The following is a 24,121-nucleotide window of genomic DNA, read 5'->3' on the forward strand; positions in this document are numbered from 1 at the left end:
TGAAATCTGTACACGGGTAGGGTCGCTAGGCCTGGCCGGTGATCAAGGCCGATCGGGGCCTCCCTCCCCCGGCTGCTGGATGCTGGCCGGGCGGGGCCTTCCTTCATTCTGTGCCACCCCTTGGTGGTCAACGCACGTCATAGCGAGTGATCAGTCTCCTGGTCGACCTCTAGTGGGGACAATCTGCATATTAGACTTTTAGATAGATAGATAGATAGATAGATAGGTGACGCCATTGTCACTTGGGGGAAAAGTAATTTATTTGCATTGTTTCCATTGTTCTACTGTAGTGTTAGGACTTGACATTAAGTATCACTCTTCTACTTCCTATTTACAGTTCATTCAGAATATTACTACAAATACAATATACATACTTTAAAAACTTATGAGGAACTGCAGTTTTTGTTTTTCTCTCCTCTTTACAGGTTTCTCAAAATCATTCAACTTAAAGGAAAATTTATATGGACATTTTCTGTACACATCTGAAAGAGCAGAGATTACATGATAAAAGCCAAAAGGATTTTACACAAATACAATAAAATACAGAAAACAGAAAGTAAGAAGATGTTATTTGGGGTACAAATATAAACAATACAGTACCATTTGAGTAATGTAACAATATAATACTCACGCTTTATAGAAATAAAACTGCAAACCTGGAGAATGCTCTGACAAATATTTAAACACATATATACAATGAGGTAAATGTACCTTGGTCTCTTGAGAGGTAATTTAAGTTTAAAGCAATTGACATTTTGAAGCATCTCCTTGACATATAAAGAAATAGCAAACACCCCATTCCATTGGCACAATGTGAAAAAGGGATTATCAAAACACAGTTCATCATATTCATTCACAAATCTAGTTAAAAAAATAAAAATAAATTCAATGAAGTTCTTTTTAAGCTTTAAGAAACAGGTTGAATGTTATTAACCACATTTTTAAAGTTTACAATTAAAAATAAGATTGCATAACGGGATGGAAAACTTTGAATGTACTGACAATCCTCAACGTCCTAGAAGTCCAGCATTCCTAGACAGAGGGCCATGGCTAACCCAGTGTTCCAAAACAGACATAAGAAGCTGTACTACATGTCCAGAGCTATCCCTAAGATCTCAAAAATATGTGAATTGGCATTTTTTGCCAAGTTGTAACAGAATCATAATTTGGAATCTCTATTATCTGGAGCCAAAACACCGCCACAATCAAGAAACAAAAAACAGGTGACTTACAATTGCTCTTTCAGTGTGAGGATAAAAATTAACTCTTGATGTGACATGTCCAATGGGATACTGATTTTGTTATGCATTTTAATTAGCACTTTGCCATCATGTTTTACAGAATATTCTATGTGACAGTTCTCAGATGTAGAGAAAAATAAAAGGTAACTCATGCATAAGCTGCAAAGTGGACAAGTGACCAGTTACATTTGTAGTAAGAACTGAAATTTGGAATTCTTGATGGCATGGCACTCTATACCAACTCAAGGCACTTCTTGAGCACTATTATTACAGTAGAATTATAGGCTCAGCTCTTTGGGCTTCACCCTGTCCTATAGGGAATACAACTGGCCACGGCTTCCGGCATATCTCCGACTGCCATAGCTGCCACTCGTTGGCCAAGGCTGAAGTCAAAGTAGGGCAGCCAGCAGGACCATCATCTGCCCGATCTCCAAACTTGGAGATCCTTCTCAGTAACATCCAATATTCAAGGAAATGAAAAATGAAAGTATGTCCCACAACTTCCACAACCATTTTAGATATCACAATAGATATCAAAGTCAGCTATTTAGTGGAAAGGCTGCTGGGGAAGGGGAAGGGGAAGGTTGGCAAGGTTATGGTATCTGAGTCAGGGATCAGCAGGAAGGCAGGTTGAAAGAAACAGAGCTGAAGTTATAAAAGGAAGGACCATGAGTGTCTGTGCCCCCGTAGGCCATACCTCCCCATCCTCATTCCTCCAGGGTACTGACAAAATGGATGTGGACAGGTAATTTGCCTGAAGGTATATATTAGCCAAGTTGAATCTTAGAAGGTGAGCACCTGAAGACAGGCAGTATAAACAAAGGCTTAAGTTTCTAAACGACAAAATTAATACTCTAGTCAAACTTAACTGCAGATGATCTGTTTCATTTTTTAAATTACTTTCATTTTCAATATTAGCCAATTGAGGTTTATCAAACTGTCATTAGCCAAACAAGGAACTAGCTGCAATATGTAAATAAAATTTAGAACTAAATTTCAACTTTAAAAAAATTCCCTGACTCATCAAAAATACATTTTATCAACTTAAGAAAAGTATAATTGTAACTCAATCTTTGATTTCATAAACAATATAATCAACAAAATTCGATTACCTTGTATGAAAGTGAGCAATCATATGTCACAACTTTAAATCAGACAAGAACTTTTGGTAGGTTCTTAAAATTATATAAAAATAGTTTGTGATAAAATACATTGGTCCCCTGGATTTCATAAAGCAGATCTGGTAGGTTTAGAAATGGCAGGCGCGGGGGAAAAAGAGTGCCTAATCACAGAGCTAGAGATTATTAAACAGGAAATATAACACAATTATAAAAACAAACCTGTCAAACTCATATATCTGCTTTAATGAAATTATGGAAACTACAAAAATAATTCAAAATATTGGAGTCAAAATATTAACTTCTAAGCACATTTCCCCATGACATTTTTAAACACATGAAATTGACACTAAATTCCTGTGTAATGTCATTTTTTCTAAAATTACTTTGGTTTTAAGACCAAATAGTCTTTCAAACTTAGTCTATGTATAAGAGATAAGACATTATCAGAATGCAGTTTAGTCAGCGTCAATAACCACTACCTCTTACTGACCTGAATACTGTAAAGGTTATTCTAACTCTTTCACTGGGAAATCGACGGCACCATAAAGTCAGTGTCTGCCTCACAGCTAAATAGTTTTGCCCCTCAGAATAAGATCACAGTGATAAAGAAAACGTTAAAAACTGTAAAAGCTCTGCAAAGACTTTTAGCACTGGAAGTAAAACCAGTTGTTATAAGCTAGTTTCAACTTAATGTGAGAAGACCATGACCAGTTTATTGTAAACATTCAATTTGACCAAAAACATTTGTAAATGGAGAACCTATACTCAGAATACGCTTTAGCTACCACTCTCCCAAATACCACGAGTGTGCTGAATTTATTACAGAGCCATGTAAATTAAGCAGTTAAAATATCTGCACACAGAAGGAAAGACTGAATTAAAAGCTGCCTTCCTCAAAATGTAGTGACACCTCAAAACCACACTAACTCTAACCTCAGTTACAGACAGAAAACCCACCAGTGACTCCTACGTAACAAATGTGACTCTCTCGCACACCTGTTATCTACTCAATTAACTACCTTTACCTTCCTAGAAAAAGGCCTATCATTTAACATTAACCATATTCTAACTTCAAACGTAATTCATTTCTTAAAAAAATAACACTGTCTTTGATCACATAAAGAACAAAATGGCTTACAGAATGCCACACAACTTTCCACAAGCAGCTAGACAAATTTTCCTTTTTAGAAAAATTAGTCTGTATGCTACCAATTTTAAATTAAAGTACTATAAGCATCTAGAGTGCCACTTGATATTTTTTAAAGTATACTTAGACAACACAACTAAAATGCAAAACCCTAATGAGAGACTATCCAACATGACCATGATAACAATTTACCAATTAATGCCACTTCACTTCTTTAGTGGTTTAAACACATTCTGGTAGGAGAAAGGCATTTTCAAACTGGAATACAAAATGACATCAGAAAAACTCTCCAAAAAAAAAAAAAGCAAAAGAGAAGATGTCTGGTTTACCCAGATAAACTATCTGAATTGAAACACTACAGGTTTTAACACGCACAGACTTTAAGCAATTCCACTCATTTCCATTACAAAGACACAGAAGTGGCACTTACTGGTATAGTACAATCCCATTTGAAGGCATGTAATATTCTGAATATGTGAAAGAACGATAATAGTATACAAAATAAAACTGCATAAATTATGTTCTTCACTACTATATGAGGTCATTTTTAGACTCAAGCTAAGAGTTTAAGTGTTAGTTTTAAGATCCTGAAATTTACAGAAGAGTACATTCAACGTCTGAATCAAGAAAACTCTTTAGTGGTTCAGAATCCTCTGAGAATGTACTAACCAGGAGTAAATTCTTTCTTTAAAAATAAGAAATGCTTCGGATAACTCAGCAATCCAGCTCCTTTACCCTTAACAATGATCTTCAGCACAGCAGAGTTACCTAACGTTAAGACCAGCAATTTTAGCTTTAAAAAACAAAAAGTTTTGTATTAATAAAAAATAAAGGTAGACTATACAACACTTTGTAACTGTCCTGGGAAAGAAGAGTTCATAGTGCACAGAAAGGACCCACATGGCTGATTCCTGGGCCCAAAGAAACCCTGGGAAGTTTTAAATTGACCTATTACACTGTTGCAAAAGGAGCAATGTCCTTCCGTTCCCTCTCAGTGAGGTAGAACAAGTGACCTCCCAAATTAGAGCCCAGGAGCAGATCTGAAGAAAAGGAGAGTTCAGGCAAAGCCGCAGAGTTACATTTTGATGCCTTCCTGTTGACTGAGTTGTGACAAAGTTTTCTTAATCCGCAAAGCTGTAAGCCTCGCTGCTCCATTGGCATACCAACATTCTCTCATAATTTTAGCCATTACTCTCAAGGCCTACAAGAAAATACAAGAAAAAGAATTAATGCATGCACTCTATCAATCCATCTAGATAAGAATATAATTTATCTGCGAGTTTTACTTCTAAATGACATTTCTAAATGTACAAGTTTTTTGTTTGAGCATTTGTAATACCATGTGAACAGAAATAACCTAAATTCCCATTGATGAGGTACCAATACTAGCAGCTGGAAAGGAGACACAGAGTGACTCACTCACCTGAAAAAGCTGAATCCTAAATCAGAGCTCTGTAAGGCAAAGAAGGAACTTGACTCACACTAATTTAGAGGGAAATTCAGGCGAAAAATAGAAGCATTAGCTAGAAGAGCTGGAACCCCAGATACCTGCCCTTCCCCCTTCCCTACCCCAGTAATAGACTAGAGGTTTGTATCTGAGAGGGTAAAATAGAAATTTCTGACTTGGGGAACATAGATGAGAAAATTCCATACTGACAATACACTAAATGCTAAGACCATAGGCTTTCTCCCCAAAACACAGGCAGCAACATGTACATACTACGCCAGGCAAGAGCCTGGAAGAGTCTTCTCTGGAGCATGTGAGCAGCCCTTAGAGGAGAGACCTGAAGGGACTGAGATCAGTGGCCCCTGTCAGATCACTTAAAGATTACAGTCAAAAAGCTCCATTCCTTTGCACAGAGCTTCCTATAAGCATTCAGTGCCCTGTTTTTAAACAGAGCATGAGTTTCATCAAACATTTGAGAGAAGTCTATAAAATGCAGAAGCTGACACAAACAGAGAAAAGCAGCTTGGAGAAAACAGAAGCTGTATACAGAGAAAAAAAAAAATCAACAATCTATCATTAACATCCTCAAAGAGATCCAAAAAATATGGTATTGGATATTTCATTGATAGGTTTTTATTTCTGAGGTCTAACATTCATAATCAGAGTTGAAAAAAGCAAAGAGTGGGAAATGAAAGAGGAAATCAAATAAATATTTCAGAAACATTTCCTAGAAGTGAACATTTGTTTCTAGATTAAAAAGGACCAAGTGCCCATCACAGACATATATTCATTCAACAAATATTTACTGAGTACCTACCACATACCAGATTCTGTCCTAGGTACTAGGGATATGGCAGTGGACAAACACAAAATCCCTGCCTTCATAAACCTTATATTCTAGAGAGTTAAAGCATAACATTAACAAATAAGTAAAATACATGGAGTGTCAGCGGTAAGTGCTAAGGAGAAACATCATTTAGGGAAGAAGATAAAATATGCTAGATGAGGAGGATGCTTTGTTGTTGGTGGTGTTGTTAACCCTCATCTGGGGATATTTTTTCCCACTGATTTTTAGAAAGTAGAAGGGAGGGGAGGGGGAAGAGGAAGAAGAGAGAGAGACACAGAGGGGGGGAGAGAAAGAGAAAGAGAGAGAGAGAGAGAGAGAGAGAGAGAGGCATCGATGTGAAAGGTACACATGGATTAGTTGCCTCCCACATGCGCCCAGACTGGGGCTGGGGATGAAACCTACAACCCAGGTACATGCCCTTGACCAGAAATCAAACCTGTGAGTGGGCAGACACTGTAACCACTGAGCCACGCCAGCCAGGTCAAGAGGGATGCTATTTTAAACAGATGGAGAAGTAACATCTCATTGACAAGGTAACATTTAAGCAGAGACCTAAAGGAGGGGAGGAATGAGCAAACCAAGAAACATGAAAACATGTGATCCAGGAAGGAGAATTCACGACAAAACAGGCAAAGAGAATCCCAGGACCAAAGGTGAGGGATATCCCAAGATGAAAGCTGTACAGCTGGGTTAGAGAGCAACCAATCCCGACTGGAAAAGGTCAGAAGGTTCTTAAAGGCATTTCTTTAGTCAGTTTCATCTATTTTTTAAAATATGTTTCAACTATTGAGAGGAGATTTATAAAACCCTAGGAAAGTGAAAAACTGAATTAGTGATAAGTACATAAAAAACTAACTAAATGGAGAAAAAACAAACTGAATGGCATTAATTCAGCATGATGTGGTAGTCACTGCAAGTTCAGGTATGCTCTTAAACTTTTCTTGATGGGTAAAAAGCCACCTATCTGTTCAGGAAGAATCTGTTCGAATTATAGAGTAAATACACAAATACTCAAGTCTGTACTGCAGTATTAAGATCAAATTTTTCAGAGGCAAAATCCAGCCCAATTTCATTTGTTAAACATGCCGATTCTTTGCACACATAAGACGTATCTGGGTCTAAGTACATGGTTTTGTTGGAGATAGCTAAGGAGAGCTCTTGATGTCAAAGGTTCTACTGAGTCCTACATTATTTTGAGATGTAAAATCAACTACTTAGTGGTCAGCTTTTAATTCCTCCTAAAGTACAAAACTTCAAATCTGGAGGGAAATGTTCTGCCTCACCAGTATTATGATTAGTAACAGGCAACAATTAAAGATGGATTCCATAAAATTTGTCTTAAAAGTTCTTTAAATTTACAACTACAAAGAGATTTCTAAAACTTTTTGTAAGAGCTAGGGTTGAGAAGCTCAGACACTGTGGGGGGAGCTTTTTCCCCAAATTCCTGGTGAGTGATCATACGGGCAATGAGAAGAATAAGACATAAAACTATCAGAACCATCTTCATAATCATCTTATCCAAGTTCTTCATTTTACAAAAAGTCATGCTAAAGTTAGAGAACTGAAGGCATTTGCCCAGCGTCGCTCTGAAACGGTACCCAGGCTTGACCTAGAATACTGGTCTCCCGATTCCTGTCAGCACGCATCCCACTATTCTGGACTGCCCTGATTGAAGGGAAGTATTCATTTAAAATGCAGGTGCTTTGGTTATCGGCAGGTCCAAATAAACACTGTTCTCATGGCCAGTGCAACTACACCATGGCCCTTTCAATGTGCTTAAAAACTAACATGAAAAACAAATTATTCCGTTTCACTCAGTTTAACTGCTATGAAAAAGAAAAAGAGAACCTGTGTCTGTTTTCCTTAAAGAAAAGTAGCAAATTTGCAGTTACTAAACAGTAGTTTAGAAAACTGCATAGTGTCTAAAAAAAATACTCACTTCACAGCTCTGCCATCTGTTTGGAATATTTGGCCTCAACTTCTGTTCACAAACAACTTTTCTCATTTCTTCAACTGATGGATCAGAAGGTACAAGATCATAATAAGGCAGCTGGTAATCTTCATGAATTCCTATATTGGTAAAAGAAAGAAAGAAAAAATGGATTTTTTTTTTTTTTTTTTTCTTAAATATATTTTATTGATTTTTTACAGAGAGGAAGGGAGAGAGATAGAGAGTTAGAAACATCGATGAGAGAGAAACATCGATCAGCTGCCTCCTGCACATCTCCCACTGGGGATGTGCCCGCAACCCAAGCACATGCCCTTGACCGGAATCGAACCTGGGACCCTTCAGTCCGCAGGCTGATGCTCTATCCACTGAGCCAAACCGGTTTTGGCCGAAAAAATGGATTTTAAAGAGTTTACTCAGATAATGCCAGACCATTCTTTGACCAGGCAGGAAAGGAAGTCCTGAGCGTGCTATCACAGGGTTCCATTACTAAACTAGGTGAGTGAACAGGGTTCACAGCTTGCTCTGTCTCATCCGCATCTCTATCAACAACCTACCTCCCTAACCTGATTGGGCTCACACCCTGAAACTATATATTACTGTGGGATCATAAAGGCTATTTGAATGATGGTGAATTATGAGCTGTGGGGACTAGATTGATAGTTTCCTCTAGAACTCTTAAGAGTTTTAATGAGTTTTTCTTCCATGAGTGCATGGCCTCTCACTTGGCATGGGGATATACCCTCTATCACTGAGATGGGAATCCTACAAGACAAGCCTGAGGTGCAAATCCCTTCCTTTACTTGCATCTGTCAATGACCTGTTCTCTCTGCTACAATGCAGAGCACACTCTGCCCCTCACTGCCTCAAAAACCTGAGACCCTAGTCCAGTGATGGCGAACCTATGACACGCGTGTCAGAGGTGACAGGCGAACTCATTTTTTTGATTGACTTTTCTTTGTTAAATGGCATTTAAAATATAAAATAAATATCAAAAATATAAATCTTTGTTTTACTATGGTTGCAAATATCAAAAAATTTCTATATGTGACACGGCACCAGAGTTAAGTTAGGGTTTTTCAAAATGCTGACACGCCGAGCTCAAAAGGTTCACCATCACCTAGTCTCAGCCAAGTGTGGGCTCCCAGATAAGAGCCTTTCTCAAGGAAACATCAAAAGTGCTCTACCGCCAGAACCGGTTTGGCTCAGTGGATAGAGCGTCGGCCTGCAGACTCAAGGGTCCCAGGTTCGATTCCGGTCAAGGGCATGTACCTTGGTTGCGGGCACATCCCCAGTGGGGGGCATGCAGGAGGCAGCTGATCGATGTTTCTCTCTCATCGATGTTTCTGGCTTTCTATCCCTCTCCCTTCCTCTCTGTAAAAAATCAATAAAATATATTAAAAAAAAAAGTGCTCTACCTAAAACTAAATTTAAAAGTTAAAACAGACCTGGTCAGCATGGCTCAGTGGCTAGAGCATCAGCCCACACACCAAAAGGTCTCGGGTTCAATTCCTGGTCAAAGGGATGTACCTGGGTTGCAGGTTTGATCCCTGACCCCGGTCAGGGCGCATGTGGGAGGCAACGCATCAATGTTTCTCTCTCTCGATCTCTCTCTCTCTCTGTCTCTCTCTACCCTTCTGCCCCGCTCTTAAAACACACACACACACAGGAAAAAATATCGTCACTCCTTGAGGATAAAAAAAAAAAAGTTAAAGCAAACTTACGTCAAAAAGCAACGTAATGGCGGTGTAATTGTACTGTACTCTGTATACCTAATTTCCAAGTTGGGAAAAATAACCACCATCTCAGGAGGAAAAATCAGTTTGACTCAGGTGCATGCTAGACAGTTTCCTGGGTGACCACCAAAGCAGTCATCCATTCAACATAACTCTATTTCAAGAAAATAAAGGGTTAGAGTCTGATGCCTTCCAAGATTCAAGAGGAAACAGGAAAGGAATACATTAGGATAAAGCTGTGCATTAGGTAAAGCATGTCACGTTGTGTTCCCCCATTACAGGTTTTGGCTCCTTTATTTTCTTGGCACTCTCCTGATCACCTGGTGAGCATAATTTCAGACTGTTGATGTGTTTAATTTCATTCAATAAAAGAGAAAGAAATTCTTAAACAACTTCTGTTCATGACAAACTGTTGAGGAAAGGGGAAGAAATTTACCACCAATGGAACATCTTCGAGCTATTTCCCAGAATACTAAGCCCATTGCATAGATGTCAGCACGCTTGAAGGATTCAAAGTGTTTCATATTTATGGAATCATCTAGAACTTCAGGGGCCATGTACCTAAAAGAGAAATCAGTATTTTATTTTATTGAATGGTGGCCATATTATTTTTGAACTGTTTAATAAATTTTCTTTTACCCCTGAGAATTAAAAAAGAAAAAAAAAATATATGACTTTCCCCCTCTTTCAGCATGGTACTGCTGGGTTTTTTAACTGACCCATCCTTATAAATATTTTCCCAAAGTAAAGTACAAAGTAAAAAATCATTCCATTACTATCACACAGTGTTAATGTTTGATGAATATGCTTTCAGACATCTCTCTATTCATACAAATACAGTATTACATAACTGAGATCATATTAGACTCAAGAAAAGTATTATATAACCATACTGGCTTCCAAATTAATGATGTCAATTAAACCCTAATTGCTACCTGCCTTATAATCTTAGTTTTCAATGAAAGCCACAGGAAACAACTGTGACTGTTAACAAATGTCCTGATGCACACCACCTACTTTGTCATGTACTTTGCAGGAACTATTTATTTTAATCTAGAAGTCTCCTCATTAAAATCGGGTGGACAATAGGGCAGGGACACAGCCCAGGGAAGAAAATAGTAGATTAAAATGAATGCTAATTTTCCTATTGATGCCACAGTGTGGAGTCCTGAGGTTTCAAAAGCCCTACTAAGGTTACAGATCAGGACCTACAAAGACCTGTGGCAACCACTGTACTGCAACCAGAGTTTAGAATTCTGAGAGTCCCTAGTGAATCCAGAAGTCATAAATACAACTTAGATAAAGCTTGGCTCACTTCAAGGCCAAGGTGGTAGTTTGAAGATATGTTGTGTTCACAGGTTCAAATCTCAGCTCTTCAGCTTACCATCCATTTAAGAGGTTGGCCACATTACATAACCTCTATGAGGTGTATTCCTCATCTGTGACTTGAGAATAATGACACCTACCTAGTTAGATTATTTTGAGGACAAATATTTACTGAGTATCTACTATGTATTAGGCACTGTGATGGATACTGAGAATACAGATTGCTTCCAAGTGGCCTACAACCCAATGGAATATACAGACAAATAAATAATTACACCATAATGTGTTAAGTGCCTTAACGGTCCAATTTCAGCATGCTATGAGAGCTGTTGGCAAGAACACCTAATAGTCCAGGAAAGGCTTCCTATGAGAAAGAAAGGGTGAGTACAAGTTAGGGAAACAGTAGGGGAAAGTGGACTCTAGGTACAGCACATGCAAAAGTTTTAAGGAAGAAAGGCAGGCATATTTTCAGGAACTGAAAATAGTTTGGATAGTTACAGTACAGCATTTGAGGAGGGCATCAAATGAGATAATATATTTAAAAATTTCATTAAAATGATTGGCACACAGTAGGTACCCTATAAACATTAGCTCCTATTGCTATTATTATTAACATCACTAATGAAAATATTTTCTGGAAGGACCATCTTTCATCAGCAGGCTTCTTTTTAAGTCAGGTAACCTTGGTTTCTGAGCAGACAAAACCATAAGATCTTCTACCTGTGGCCAATCTAATAAAGGTTGAGTTTCAGAGAAAATATGTATATGCAGATGAGAAGGAAAAGAACTTGCTTTTAAAACATATTAAAGACTATTTATTCACAAGTATACCGTTTTGTTCCCACTCTGTGGTTTGGAGCAATATCAATTGTATCTGTGGCTGAATCATGCCTTACTGCCAGTCCCAAGTCTGCAATACAACAAGTTCCGTTCTTCTTTACCAAGATATTTTTTGATTTCAAATCTCTGTGAGCAATGGCTGGTTTTCCTAAAGAAAAAGAAATGAAACATAATTGCTTAAAAGGTAGTACCAATCACAATTTTTACCTGGGTCATTACTTAACAACCTCAAGTGAAACAGGTAGCAAGTGGATAATCACTAGAGCATAGAGATTTGTTGATGTCTGATATCCTACATAGCACAAAAATCATAGCATAAACATTTAATAACTAAAACATATTTAATTTTTCAACTGTCAAAGGGTCTCATGCAGTCTTATCTCAAAGTCAAATATAATTTTGTTAGATGGAAGATAACATTTATATAGCATTTCCACTTTCATTTGATACTACACATAAAAATACATCTCTTAGACTTGAATTCTGAAATCAATATCCTCAAAAATCACAAGTAGGAAACTGAATGCCATTTTTAAGAACTCACAAAAATATCAGTATTGTTACAATGACTACAGGATCTTTAAACAAATTCCTAGATTCCTGACTCCATGTGAGATTTTCAACAGAAATATAACATCTCCAATTAGACTGACTTCCTACAAAAATGTTCTGAACAGACACTAGATCCATGGGAATTGAAAGTGAAAACAGGATTGCTTCATGTTACCTTGGGTACCAACAATCTCCATATGAAGATGGGCAAGTCCACTTGCTGTGGACAGAGCGAGTTTTATCATTCCTTCCACAGTAACTGTGTATCTGTTCAAATAATCGAAAAGGGATCCATGCTCATGATAATCTGACACCAACCAGAGCTGAGTCCATGTACCATTGTCTGCAAAGTATAATAACAATATTTCAGACAGGCTGTAGAACATTTACAATTTATTTGTTCAAAAGTTATCACTTTATCCCAAATCCCACTACAATATGATCGAACCTTAAATTTGTAAATATTTCCTTCATATTTTCCTGTATTTTCATTTTGTCTTATACTTTTACATATGCATCCTTTAGGTCCTCAGAGTAAGCCTCATTTCCTGAGATAAGGCTGGATGACTAATCCCATTTAAGAGACAAGGAATCGGTGAAGGGCTGAGGAGGGGGTGAAAGCGGGATGGAGGGGGCTAATGGGGGGCGGGCAGAAGGAGACAATCTCTAATGCTTTCAACAATAAAGATAAATTTAAAAAAAAAAGAGAAAGACAAGAAATCACAGTTCAAAGATGGTAATCTTGAGTCTACAGAGACAGTGGTAAAGTGGGAACTCTTTAGTGCCTAGAAAAATGCCTGGTTCAGGTTAGGTGCTCAGTGATTGTTTCTGGGAGGAAGGAAACAATGAAGGGAAGCAGGAAAATGAGAAGTATCAGGACCCTAGTATGGCCACAGTGTGGAATGGAGCAGTATGGAACAAAACTCAAAGTGAGGTGAAATGAAGAAATGCAAGCTTTAATGAGAGGCTCTGAATATAGTTAACAAAGAAGCCACACGAGATGATTATGACTCTAAGACTTCATAAAAGTATATCACTGACACACGGAAAAACTGAGCCAGAACTGAAATGTCAGGAGAAGAAAAAGTTGGGACCGAAACCAGTTTTACACACACAAGGTGATTTTAAACCTCAAGAACTAGGAATGTATGTACCAAAAGTTCACTTGTAAGCTGATGCATGAATTTGCAATGTGTTTTCCCATGGGAATCAAGGTAAAGGTTTTGGATAGGCTGGTCCACAAAAGCCTATTTAACGTACAAGTAGCTAGAAATATATGAAAAACCGCATTTCATAAAATTGTGAGGAAAAGTATTACAATAGTAGGAAGCAGCACAATTCAGTAAACGATACACACCTGAAGTCATTGTGACCTGAGTTCAAATCCAGGAGCTGTTATTGACTAAGTGACTTCAGACAAGTTTCCTAACCAGTGAGCCACAGTGTCTCCCTTTACACAACAAGAATACCTTACTTTGTAAGACCATTAAGAAGATTTTAAAAATAGAATAACAGATTTTTTTAAATGCATTTAGTACATTAAAGCACTTAGTTCCATAGCATGGGACATGAGAATTTAAAATGTGCTGTTTCTTTCCTCATTAGTTATAAAACAAAAGACAAAACCCAAATTGACATAAAACAACTTCTATATTTTGAAGGCTGTTATCTGAAGGAAAGCAACTCTGATTAGAAGAGATCAAGAAAAATGTTTTCAGAAGATTCTGGAGGGGATTTTTCAGTACTTTCAAAAGGATTTAGAGATTTATGATACTAGTTCTTTACAAACTTGTTCTTCGTAAGTTGATTCTGTTCAAAGTGTACCTTGTCTCTTCCATGACACAGATATATCACTACTTTATCTGCCTGCTTATTATCCATGACTGAATTATGAAATACAAGAAATAAATAGGAACACAGGCAGACGGAAGACAGAATTTTCTGAGGTAATTGACAAGAAAAGCAGAAGGAAAAAAGATATGTAAGAGGCTGTGCATATGTAAAAGGTTATCTGGGTAGATTTAACTAAACCAGGAGAATGAAGATAAGGGAGAAGGGAACTGGGGTAGAGGGGCAAGGGAAGAGCCAGCAAGGTCAGTTAGTTCCCATGGTGACCACCAGATGACAGCACCAGCTTGGTTGCTGCTTGAGCAAATGCAAAGAGAAAGCTCAGCCCACAGCAGCAGGAGCATTTTGTGCCAGTTTGCGACTTGGAACATGCCTAACAGAAAATATTTTCAGGAAACCAATAAAATATATTCAGATTCAGTCTCTAATTCTAACTACCAGTTTTCAAATAATACAAGGAGCAAGTTCAGAGACAGTATAGGAATTCAATTAGTAAAATCCAGACTGATAAGCCCTACAGGACAAACAATTTAGTTTCTTCAACAAATAAACTGCAAGAAGAAAAAAAACAAAAGATGGCGAAGGAACCTAGAGATTTTAAGGGACTTAAGATTAAAACCAACCAAATGCAATGTGTGGACTTTGTATCCTAAAGTGAATAACCAATTGTTTAAAAATAATAATAATAGGAGACAGCTGCAGAAATTTAAAACTGACTAGATATTTGATATTTTTTAAAGTGACAATAGTAGTGTGATTATTTTTCATTAAAAGTTCTTTATAATCTAAAGATACAAATGAGAATGTTTATGGATGAAAGATATATTATCTGGAATTGGCTTCAAATAATTTAGTTAGGGGGGCAGTGTAGATGAAATCAGAGATCAAATATGATTGGCAATGAACTAATAATTATTAAAGGTGAGTAATGGAAGTTCATTATACTATTCTTTTTTATATAATGGAAATTTTCTCTAAATAAAAGTTAAAAAATAAACAAGTAATAAATGCTTGTTGTATATAAATTTGAAAATACAGAAGCAGAATGAAAAATCAAATCATCCATAATTACTGAGTTTAAACACTGTTAACAGTTTGAAGCAATAAATGTTGTTGAAAAAAATGGGAAGGGAGAGAAGGAAAAAGATAACTATGGTTCTGGCCAATCTCAAAAAGATAATGATAGCATTTTTTTAAAAATAGGGAAGCTGGAAAGCATTTGATTCAGGTTAGGAATAATGAGAGTTGAGTTGTAACATACGTCTCTGACAAAAGCTATAAGAGTAGAAATTGTAGACAAAAGATAGTAGGTGCAGCCAAAAAAGTATTTCAAGTACAGTCTGAAGTCACTGCTCACAGTCACCACTCATTCTGACTCTCCCCTGAAAGGGCTTCCTTGCTTCCTCAGCATCTGATCTGACCCTGGACCTTAAGCACCTGAGCCAAAGCAAGGAAGTGTCAATGTGGTTTTGGAGAAACCATGTATCTACTTAATAATCTATTTAAGCCCCAGGGAACTTAAAACAGACTACACTGAGAAGTTTTTTTTTACTCTCCTTATAAATAAAGTTATTAGTGTATATCAGAATGCTCTTAAGGTGAAGAGGTTAAATGGAAACAGATATCTGGGCTCTATCCTACCTCAAAATGTTGAGCAACCCGAGTTTATAAGTTTTTCTGTATTATGACTTTACTCAATAACTAACTGTCCAGAAGCAAAATAACAAAGCACGTGGCTTTTTAAAAAATTAGCTGTTATAAAACAATTAGAGATTTAGGAACGGGTTGTCAAGAGTCAAGGAAATCTTTAAGGAGTTCCTGGTTCTAAAGTCTTCTAATATATTCCATTTGACCAAATGGGTCTAATCTATATGACACACATCTATTTTTCTCATTAAATTTGACAGGGCTCAGTAGCCATATCTGTAAAAAGGCTTTATTAAATAGATTTTGTTACTACTACACTCAAAGGAAAAGTAAATGCTACTGACCTTTATTGTCTGCTGCTATAAATCCCAAGATGTTTTCATGACGTAACATTACAGTTTGATAAATCTCTGCCTCACGGAACCATGAACGTTCTTCTCTAGAAGAGAATATTTTCACGGCAACTTCTTCTCCTCTCCACTTTCCTCTCCAAACTTCTCCAAATCGACCTTTGCCAATACTTTCTTGTAACACAATAGTTCTTGCAATTGTTCTCTGAACAAGCAATGGCAAACCTGAAGATAAAAATAAATAGTATTCAATACAAACAATTAACAAAAGTATGGGTATCCAACACCACCATAGGAAACGTGTAACTCTTTTAAGCTCTACTTTTAAGGAACTTACAATCTCAATGAAATAAAGACCACATTTGCAGACACAGTAACTCATGATAAAAGGTAAATAATAAATACATTAAAAGAATCCAGAAACTCCTGGCTAGAGGGTCAAGGTAGGCTTTGTAAAGTAAGTTGAATTTAGACTGGCCTTTACAGAGGGATACCTAAGGAGAAGAAAAGGAGGTAAGGTATTCAGGTAAGAGGAATATGCAAGCACAGGTACAAGAAGGAAATGAATGATACATTCTTAGGGAACCAGCTTAGATAAACAGAAAGGAGGTGCATGTAGTAAAGCAGTGGAAGAGAAGGTAAACTGTCACCAAAATGTGACAAATACTAGAGATACCAAGCTCAACATGACCAATGAGAGCTGTGGGTAAACGAAGAACTATTAAAAATGTCTGAAAAGAGGCTATGTATGGAGAGAAATAATTTTAAAAAAAAACTGATTTTAGAAAGATGAATCTGGTAACAGTTTTAATTGTGGGAGGAGAAAAATATGTGAATACAAGACACAAAAATAAATTCTGGCCCAACTTTTAATAAATCAGTAAATTATCACAGAAACCATTTCAAGATAGGCAATTTACTTGCTAGGAACTGGCTGCCTATGCAATACTAGTATCTTAAACAAGTGTCTAGCAATTTACTTTAGTAATTTTTTTTTTCCAACTGAACTTGCCTTACTCTAAAACGCGTTTTTTGAAATATTGCCACACGTATTTCATTTATAGAAAAGGATTTACAACTACCTACAACATTTAAGTAACACTGTATTTGGGACTATTCCAGTTCACCTAAATAGCTGACAATTCAGGACCTATGTAAATGGGATGGTCAAGATAGGCTAATGGGACAAGGAAAGTTTTTGTTATTCCCATCACCCTTGGATTCTAGATGCAGACCTAAAATTAAAAACCACATCTAGATTCATCATATTATCTATATTTGGTTACTATAACCCACATGAATATCTGAGCATTTTCAAAAAGTAATAATTTTCTTCTAAAGACAAAAATAAACAAGTCTAATTTAGATCTCTATGTTCTCTGCTTTATTCTTCTGTACCTTGAGAAGAGTAAACTTCAATAGGGAAAATGCTTCACATTAGTGAATAGAAATAAGACCTAAATAAAATGCATACATTATAACAGATCATAAGCATGAACAAGACATAAGGAACATTGGTATGAGACTCACTCTCTTTCAAACACTGCACACATATGCATGCTCACACACACTTGACGATCCAATGACAGCTTAAATATGGATACATGCACAACCTGAGACTCAAGTTAATGCAACAGGGATTAGGTTAGCTCTTCACTGTCTTCTCTGCAGTTCCCAAGTTAAAAGTAGTCTCTGAGAGAGATAGGACCTTTCCTCAATTATGGCCCTGGTATTGAGTAATAAGCATGTATATTCATAACATGAAATGTTTAGTTTTACCTTTTCCTCAATGAGTAAAAGAACTAAAAGGGGCATTATGTATATACATTTTATTTACTCACAAGCATGAGTCCCATGCATGAGGTAGCAGGCAATAAGGCTTTATAATGAATAGAAGGGAAAGAAATGGCATTTTCTGTTGTCATTCAACAGACAATAGCTTCTGTCTGGATTAATCTGCAGGCCATTTAGCACCCAATGAACTATGACAGGGAAAGGAGGCCTTAAACTAAGCTTTTTTGTACAATGCAGCAAATAGATCCTGTATGTCAGATTTTTCTTCCAAATATCTTTTCAATAAGAGTAACACATGTCATTTGGATATATGTTACCATTTCCCACGTGTTTTCACACAAACATTTTTGTTTCACTTGAACCTCTTAACAACCTAATTACTTTGATTTTAACGATGAAATAACTCAGACATGAGACATCAGCTAACTACCCCAAACTACAGTTACTTGCAAAAAATGTAAACAAGTTTTTGCAGGGTAAGGCATAAAAGAAGTGAAGCTTTCACAGAGATCACAGAGCTGTAATCCCTGATGGATCTATAACTATAGATAAAATGGGAAAAATAACAATTCAAGACTTTACTTCATATCTATATCTTTAAGGTAAATAAATGTATTCTTATTGGAAAACCAACTGCCATCCAGACAGTAATTTCTTTTGCTCCTTTAGGTAGGCTTGTTCCCCTGGAGCCTATGCCAAGTGGCATAAGTTGCTTTGATTTCCCTGGGTCTAAGTTTGGCAACAAGAGACGGGTCCAAGGGATTAATTCCAAATGATCTGTAGCCACCCTGATTTCCTGTGACTTTTGGTCCTTGCTTATCATATTTTGGTCCAGAATAACTTTTAGAATAAGCCAGATCTTCTTTGGGGAACTCTTTGGAATAACTCAGAATCAATGGGAAATCCCAGGGAAGCCCTAAAACAATCTCCACTCCTCTACCACTTCTGCCCAAAGACTGTCGCATCTTCAGTACTAAGGCTGCTCCATCTCAATTCAACCTCTCATTGCTTCCTTCCTCACAATGTTCTCAGGGGTCCCTAAAGGCTGCCCTAAGAGATGTGGGCTCCAGTGCCCTATAAGTCATAACAGAACTCACTTACTAAATATATATACATGGCGCCAAATTCTACTGAAGAAGACTTCAGGTCATGAAATCAGTTTCTAAATGAACAGATAGATATATGCATCTTTCCTGATGCATATCCATCAATATGTTAATTTCCTTAAAATAAATAGGCATTTGACATTTATGTGAACTTTATTAGCAGATGTGATTTTGTGCTTCAAAGTCATATTCTTCCCCTAGTCACAACTTCTGCTTTAACGTTCCTTTAGTCACTTGGTGATAAAATTAGTGAATTTTTCATTATATATTTTCAAATCTTCATTTTACCCATAAATATAACCCTTATTTGAAGTTGATTTATACCTTTCAAAGGCGATAGTATATCTCATTTAAAGTCCTAACAAACCACTTTAAGTAGTATTACCAAGTATCTGTTCCATATTTCTGATGAAGAAATAGAAGCCCAAAGAGGAAACATGGTTTGACCAAGGTCAGGGAGCCAAACAGTAACAAAGTGTGCACTGGAGTCTAGCTCTCTTAATTCCTACCTGAGTGTCACATTAAAATACTATAGAGGATAGAGGTCTTCCTCTCTTAGTATCCTTCCAAAGCAAGAAGTCAAAAATAAATCCCCTTTGGTTTATACATAAAGCAGTGCTATGTCAAATTCCACTTCTGAGAATAATTCTGGCAATTTCTTTTTTTTAAAATATATTTGTATTGATTTTTTTACAGAGAGGAAGGGAGAGGGATAGAGAGTTAGAAACCTCGATGAGAGAGAAACACTGATCAGCTGCCTCCTGCACACCCCCTACTGGGGATGTGCCCGCAACCAGAGTACATGCCCTTGACCAGAATCGAACCTGGGGCTCTTCAGTCTGCAGGCCGACGCTCTATCCACTGAACCAAACCGGTTAGGGCAATTTCTTAGTCTATTTCTAATCCCACAAAAAGTGACCAGAACTGAGAAAAGCAAACATCACAGGGGCCATGGATCCATCCAGTTATTATATTAAATAACAAGGTGGTTAGACTTTTTTCTGAAGTGAGAAAATGACGAAAAATTCATAAAAAAGTAAATAACCTTCACAATTTGAAACACACTTTCTGTCATGCCTGTTTCTGTTCAAAGACAAAAATAAAGCTGTTAAACAATCCTAATAGAATGGGTAGCTGCATATCATTTGAACATCTTTAAACTCAGCCTGACCTATATGAGAATAATTCTTCTTATTCTTACTATCACATGGAGTCCTGAGAAGGTGAGAATACTTTGAAATTTACACAAACATAAAGCTGATATACTGACTTATTTCAGTAAAAGTAAGTTCTAATCTGTCTACACTAAAGTAGCCATAGTCAGATATAGACCAAACTTAAAGACCTTTACTAGGCTCAAGCTGGACTAGTATTCACACTATCCCAAGTTTTAACACACCAAGTCAAGTGGCTCAGCCAATTAATTAAATAATGCAGTTAATTTTTAAAAGATTTCTTAGGAAAAACAATTATATTACCTGATCCAGACCCTGATGTTGTCATATCATAAATTAAATCTTTTAATGTAGTACCCTCTGAAATAAAAGGGCGATCTAATGAAGGGTCCTCTTCATTTGGCACTCGATGGTGAATGACAGTGCGGTTATGGCAGATATAGACCATCAACATGAGTGAGATGCAGACGAAGCAGACTGGTCCAGCAATGACAGCTGCCAGTTCAACGGGACCAAGGCCAGGTGATGGCTTTCCTGAAAAAGGGCAAGTGAAATAAATATAAAAAATACGATATGTGGCATCCACAATTTCCTAATTCTCCACATTTCCTGTAGTTGGCCACTACCACCATTAGTCATAGAGCCTCATTACAGCAGCTCACAGGGCTGGAAACCAGAACAAGTGAGTCATTCAGCCTTCTCCCATGGGTTCTCCTTTAATGATCACCAACTTAGTCAACATTCACTTGTTCTTCCTGCATTTTTCAGCCGTCTAAATAAATAACAAGGCCAGCTACCACCAGTATTCTAGGACCTCCCTATTTATTACTCTCATGGTCACTAATAAAAGAACTAGATGAGCAAAAGTTAAAAAAAAAAAAAAAAATCTAGATAGAGCCTCACTACTCCAAAACAATTCAGTTTAGTGTAGGTATGTGTGTGTATATATGTATATATATCCATCAATTTTGTTCAGGCAAAATATATTCTTTGTTTTTTTATAATAAAATTTGCATGTGTATACTATCTTCTGTTTTAATCACTTGAGTTTTTAATTCAAGAGCACTTATTTTCTTATCATCTCTTTTAATAATTATTGCTTTACATTGTTTCAGAAAGTTTTCTATAATAATAAAAGTGTAATATGCTAATTAGACAGGACAGCTGAACGACCTTCCGGACAAAGCCACAGAGGGGCCGAGGCAGAGGCAGTTAGGGGCGATGAGGCAGGCAGGCAGAGTGATTAGGGGCAATGAGACAGGAACACAGAGGTGGTTAGGGGAGATGAGGCAGGCAGGCGAGTGGTTAGGGGTGATGAGGCAGGCAGGCGAGTGGTTAGGGGCAATAAGGTAGACAGGCAGAGTGGTTAGGGGCAATCAGGCAGGCAGGCAGGCGAGTGGTTAGGGGTGATCAGGCAGGCAGGCGAGCAGTTAGGAGCTAGCGGTCCCAGATTGCAAGAGGATGCAGGCCGGGCTGAGGTAACCCCTGCCTTGTACATGAATTTTGTGCCCCGGGCCTCTAGTTAATTATAATTACTTTGGCATTCATCCTGAGCCTTGCTAGCTCACTGCACACCACCATTTCTTTAATAGCACATCTTCTCCATTCTTGATATCCTTATTTGGATTTATTTCTTATAACATAGAATTCTAATTCTAGTAATTTCTTTCAGGAAGAGTACATGTGTGTCCTTATACCAGTGATGGCGAACCTTTTGAGCTCGGCGTGTCAGCATTTTGAAAAACCCTAATTTAACTCTGGTGCCGTGTCACATATAGAAATTTTTTGATATTTGCAACCATAGTAAAACAAAGATTTATATTTTTGATATTTATTTTATATATTTAAATGCCATTTAACAAAGAAAAATCAACCAAAAAAATGAGTTCGCGTGTCACCTCTGACACGCGTCATAGGTTCGCCATCACTGCCTTATACGCTGAATACTTAATTATCTAAAGATGGCTTTGCCTTTATATATGAAAAATCTTGGCTTCTCTAAAGAATTTTAAGTAACATTCACTATATGATGTTCCACTGCCCTCTAGTATTTTAAAAAAGCACAAAATCTGAACTTTTTTCCCTTTTATAGTCAATCCGTGTTCACTTGTGCTGAATGCATATACATTTTTTCTTTATTCTTAAAATTGGTTTCTCTTTTATTATATGTATTTAGATAAGTATTTTTTCATTAATTTTGCATAGAAAGTCTACTCTTATGTCTTTTTCTGAAATATTTATACTAAGCATACTGGATCACCTAGATCTGTCCTCTGTATCTCTTAATTTGCTCACCAACTGTCTTTTTCTCTGAATTGTTAGTTTCTCAAGCTCATCTTGCCTTAAGCTTGTCTCACACTTGACTATAAAATTATCGTATCCAGTCTGCTGTTCATTTTCAATACTGCATTTTAAAAAATAATTCATCAATCAAGCTTTTCATATGAAAGCAATCTTTATCAACTGTGAAATGTCCTCATTTTACAGTGAACAACTGAAAAATAGACTTTGGTCTGTCTGAAAGTTCTTCCCTATCATGTGGTAAGTCTATTTCAAAGGGTGACATCTACTCTGATTTATCCAGTTCACTCCTTTTAAACCACTGAAGCTTTTCATTTGGTAATTTTTTTGTTTTTTGTGTATCAAAGACCTGGGAATAAGGAATTTGTGCATTTTTAGCATTAGAAATGAAGTGAGGCCTTCTCAAGGTTTTGTTGAGTTTCCATTAAAATATTTTAAGTCCAAATAATGGAAATGGAGAATTCTGGAATTACCATTTTGTCATATTAGAATTGCAGATGCTTACAAAAAGAGCCAGAAAGGTTAATACATTGTTTGCGGGTAGTTTTTATCGCGAGCTAACAGGTGGCTCTACTTCTTACAGTCAACGTAAAACGTATAAATACGTTTCCCGCATACAATGTGTTAAGAGTCTGACAGAGCCTGGCCACAGGGAGCTTCCTGGTCATGCTGCAGACTCAGTTGCACTTTGCTGTTATCACATGTACCAGGTGGGGGACTGCTGCCCTTCTCTAACTGGTACTAGTAAATTGTAAAGTTTCTCACAAGTGTAGGCATGTGGGCAGTATTCTTCCATTAATTCTGCTTGCATTAATATAGGTCCCCCCTATTTTTATATTCCTTTTGATTACTATAGTAGAAATTTGAGGACAGAATTAAGTGTGCTTAGATTGACATCTTAAACCAGAACCTTAAATTAATCTAATCCTAAGAGTTTATTCTTGAAATTTCTAGCTTTTCCAGAACATTTTTTCATAAGGCAAGGTGAAATTATAAAATGAGGGCATCTGGACTGTTTAGTGCTGCTTTCAATTCCCACCCATTATTGATTGCTTTAAAAGGACAGATCACTAAACAAGGAAGAAAAAATTCACTCTGAAGACGTTCTGAGGACATACTGCTGTGGTGAGCAGAAAGTATCATGGAATCAACCTCTCAAACAACACACACCCAGGAATCAGGATCTTGGCTACTCTTATAACCCTGCCACTGTGGACAAGTTTGTTCTTGTCTCTAAACTGAACAAGCTGGGGTAGACAATCTCTAAGATCCCTTCCAGTTCTAAAATCACAGTCAGAGTCTAAGGCTTTCCTTTGTGGTATCAAGAAAAAAAACGTCTTATGCAATAACTTACCAACAGTTGGAAGTTCTATTTTATTGCAGTGGTCCTGATTGCAGCAGTATGTTGTAGTAACAGACCCAGCTTTTGAAGATGGTGCACATACAAATGGCCTGTCTCGAGGAATTAGGTCGATTTCAGCTATACACATACTATTGTGTATAATTTTGTCTGTGGTCTCTGTGACAGAGACAAAGCAGAGTCCATCTGTGACACAAGTAAAATTGTCTTTTGGGCAAAGGAGGCAGAAACACTGTAATGCTAGGAAAAGAGAACAAGATTTTATTAGAAAATATTCTCAAGGTTAACATTTTGAAATTATCCCATATTCACTATAAGACAGTCCTGATCTTATA

At 37.0% G+C, this 24,121-nt stretch overlaps 1 protein-coding gene across 1 annotated transcript in view; it reads right to left on the reverse strand.

Moving 5' to 3' along the window:
* Window positions 1–235: 235 nt before the first annotated feature.
* The window catches only part of TGFBR1 (transforming growth factor beta receptor 1), a 48,678-nt gene continuing 24,792 nt past the window's right edge, over window positions 236–24,121 (reverse strand). Inside the window, exons 2-9 of the mRNA XM_070431084.1 lie at window positions 23,781–24,026; window positions 20,429–20,659; window positions 16,045–16,275; window positions 12,381–12,548; window positions 11,645–11,801; window positions 9,924–10,048; window positions 7,743–7,873; window positions 236–4,710 (exon numbers count right to left, since the gene is read on the reverse strand). Of these exons, the coding sequence (XP_070287185.1) occupies window positions 4,585–4,710; window positions 7,743–7,873; window positions 9,924–10,048; window positions 11,645–11,801; window positions 12,381–12,548; window positions 16,045–16,275; window positions 20,429–20,659; window positions 23,781–24,026 (1,415 nt within the window). The 3' untranslated portion in view covers window positions 236–4,584. The remainder of the gene's footprint in view (window positions 4,711–7,742; window positions 7,874–9,923; window positions 10,049–11,644; window positions 11,802–12,380; window positions 12,549–16,044; window positions 16,276–20,428; window positions 20,660–23,780; window positions 24,027–24,121) is intronic.

Source organism: Myotis yumanensis, unplaced genomic scaffold (assembly GCF_028538775.1).
Source record: "Myotis yumanensis isolate MYYU_CA2020_CCGP unplaced genomic scaffold, mMyoYum1.0.hap1 SCAF_12, whole genome shotgun sequence".
Lineage (NCBI taxonomy): Eukaryota > Metazoa > Chordata > Mammalia > Chiroptera > Vespertilionidae > Myotis > Myotis yumanensis.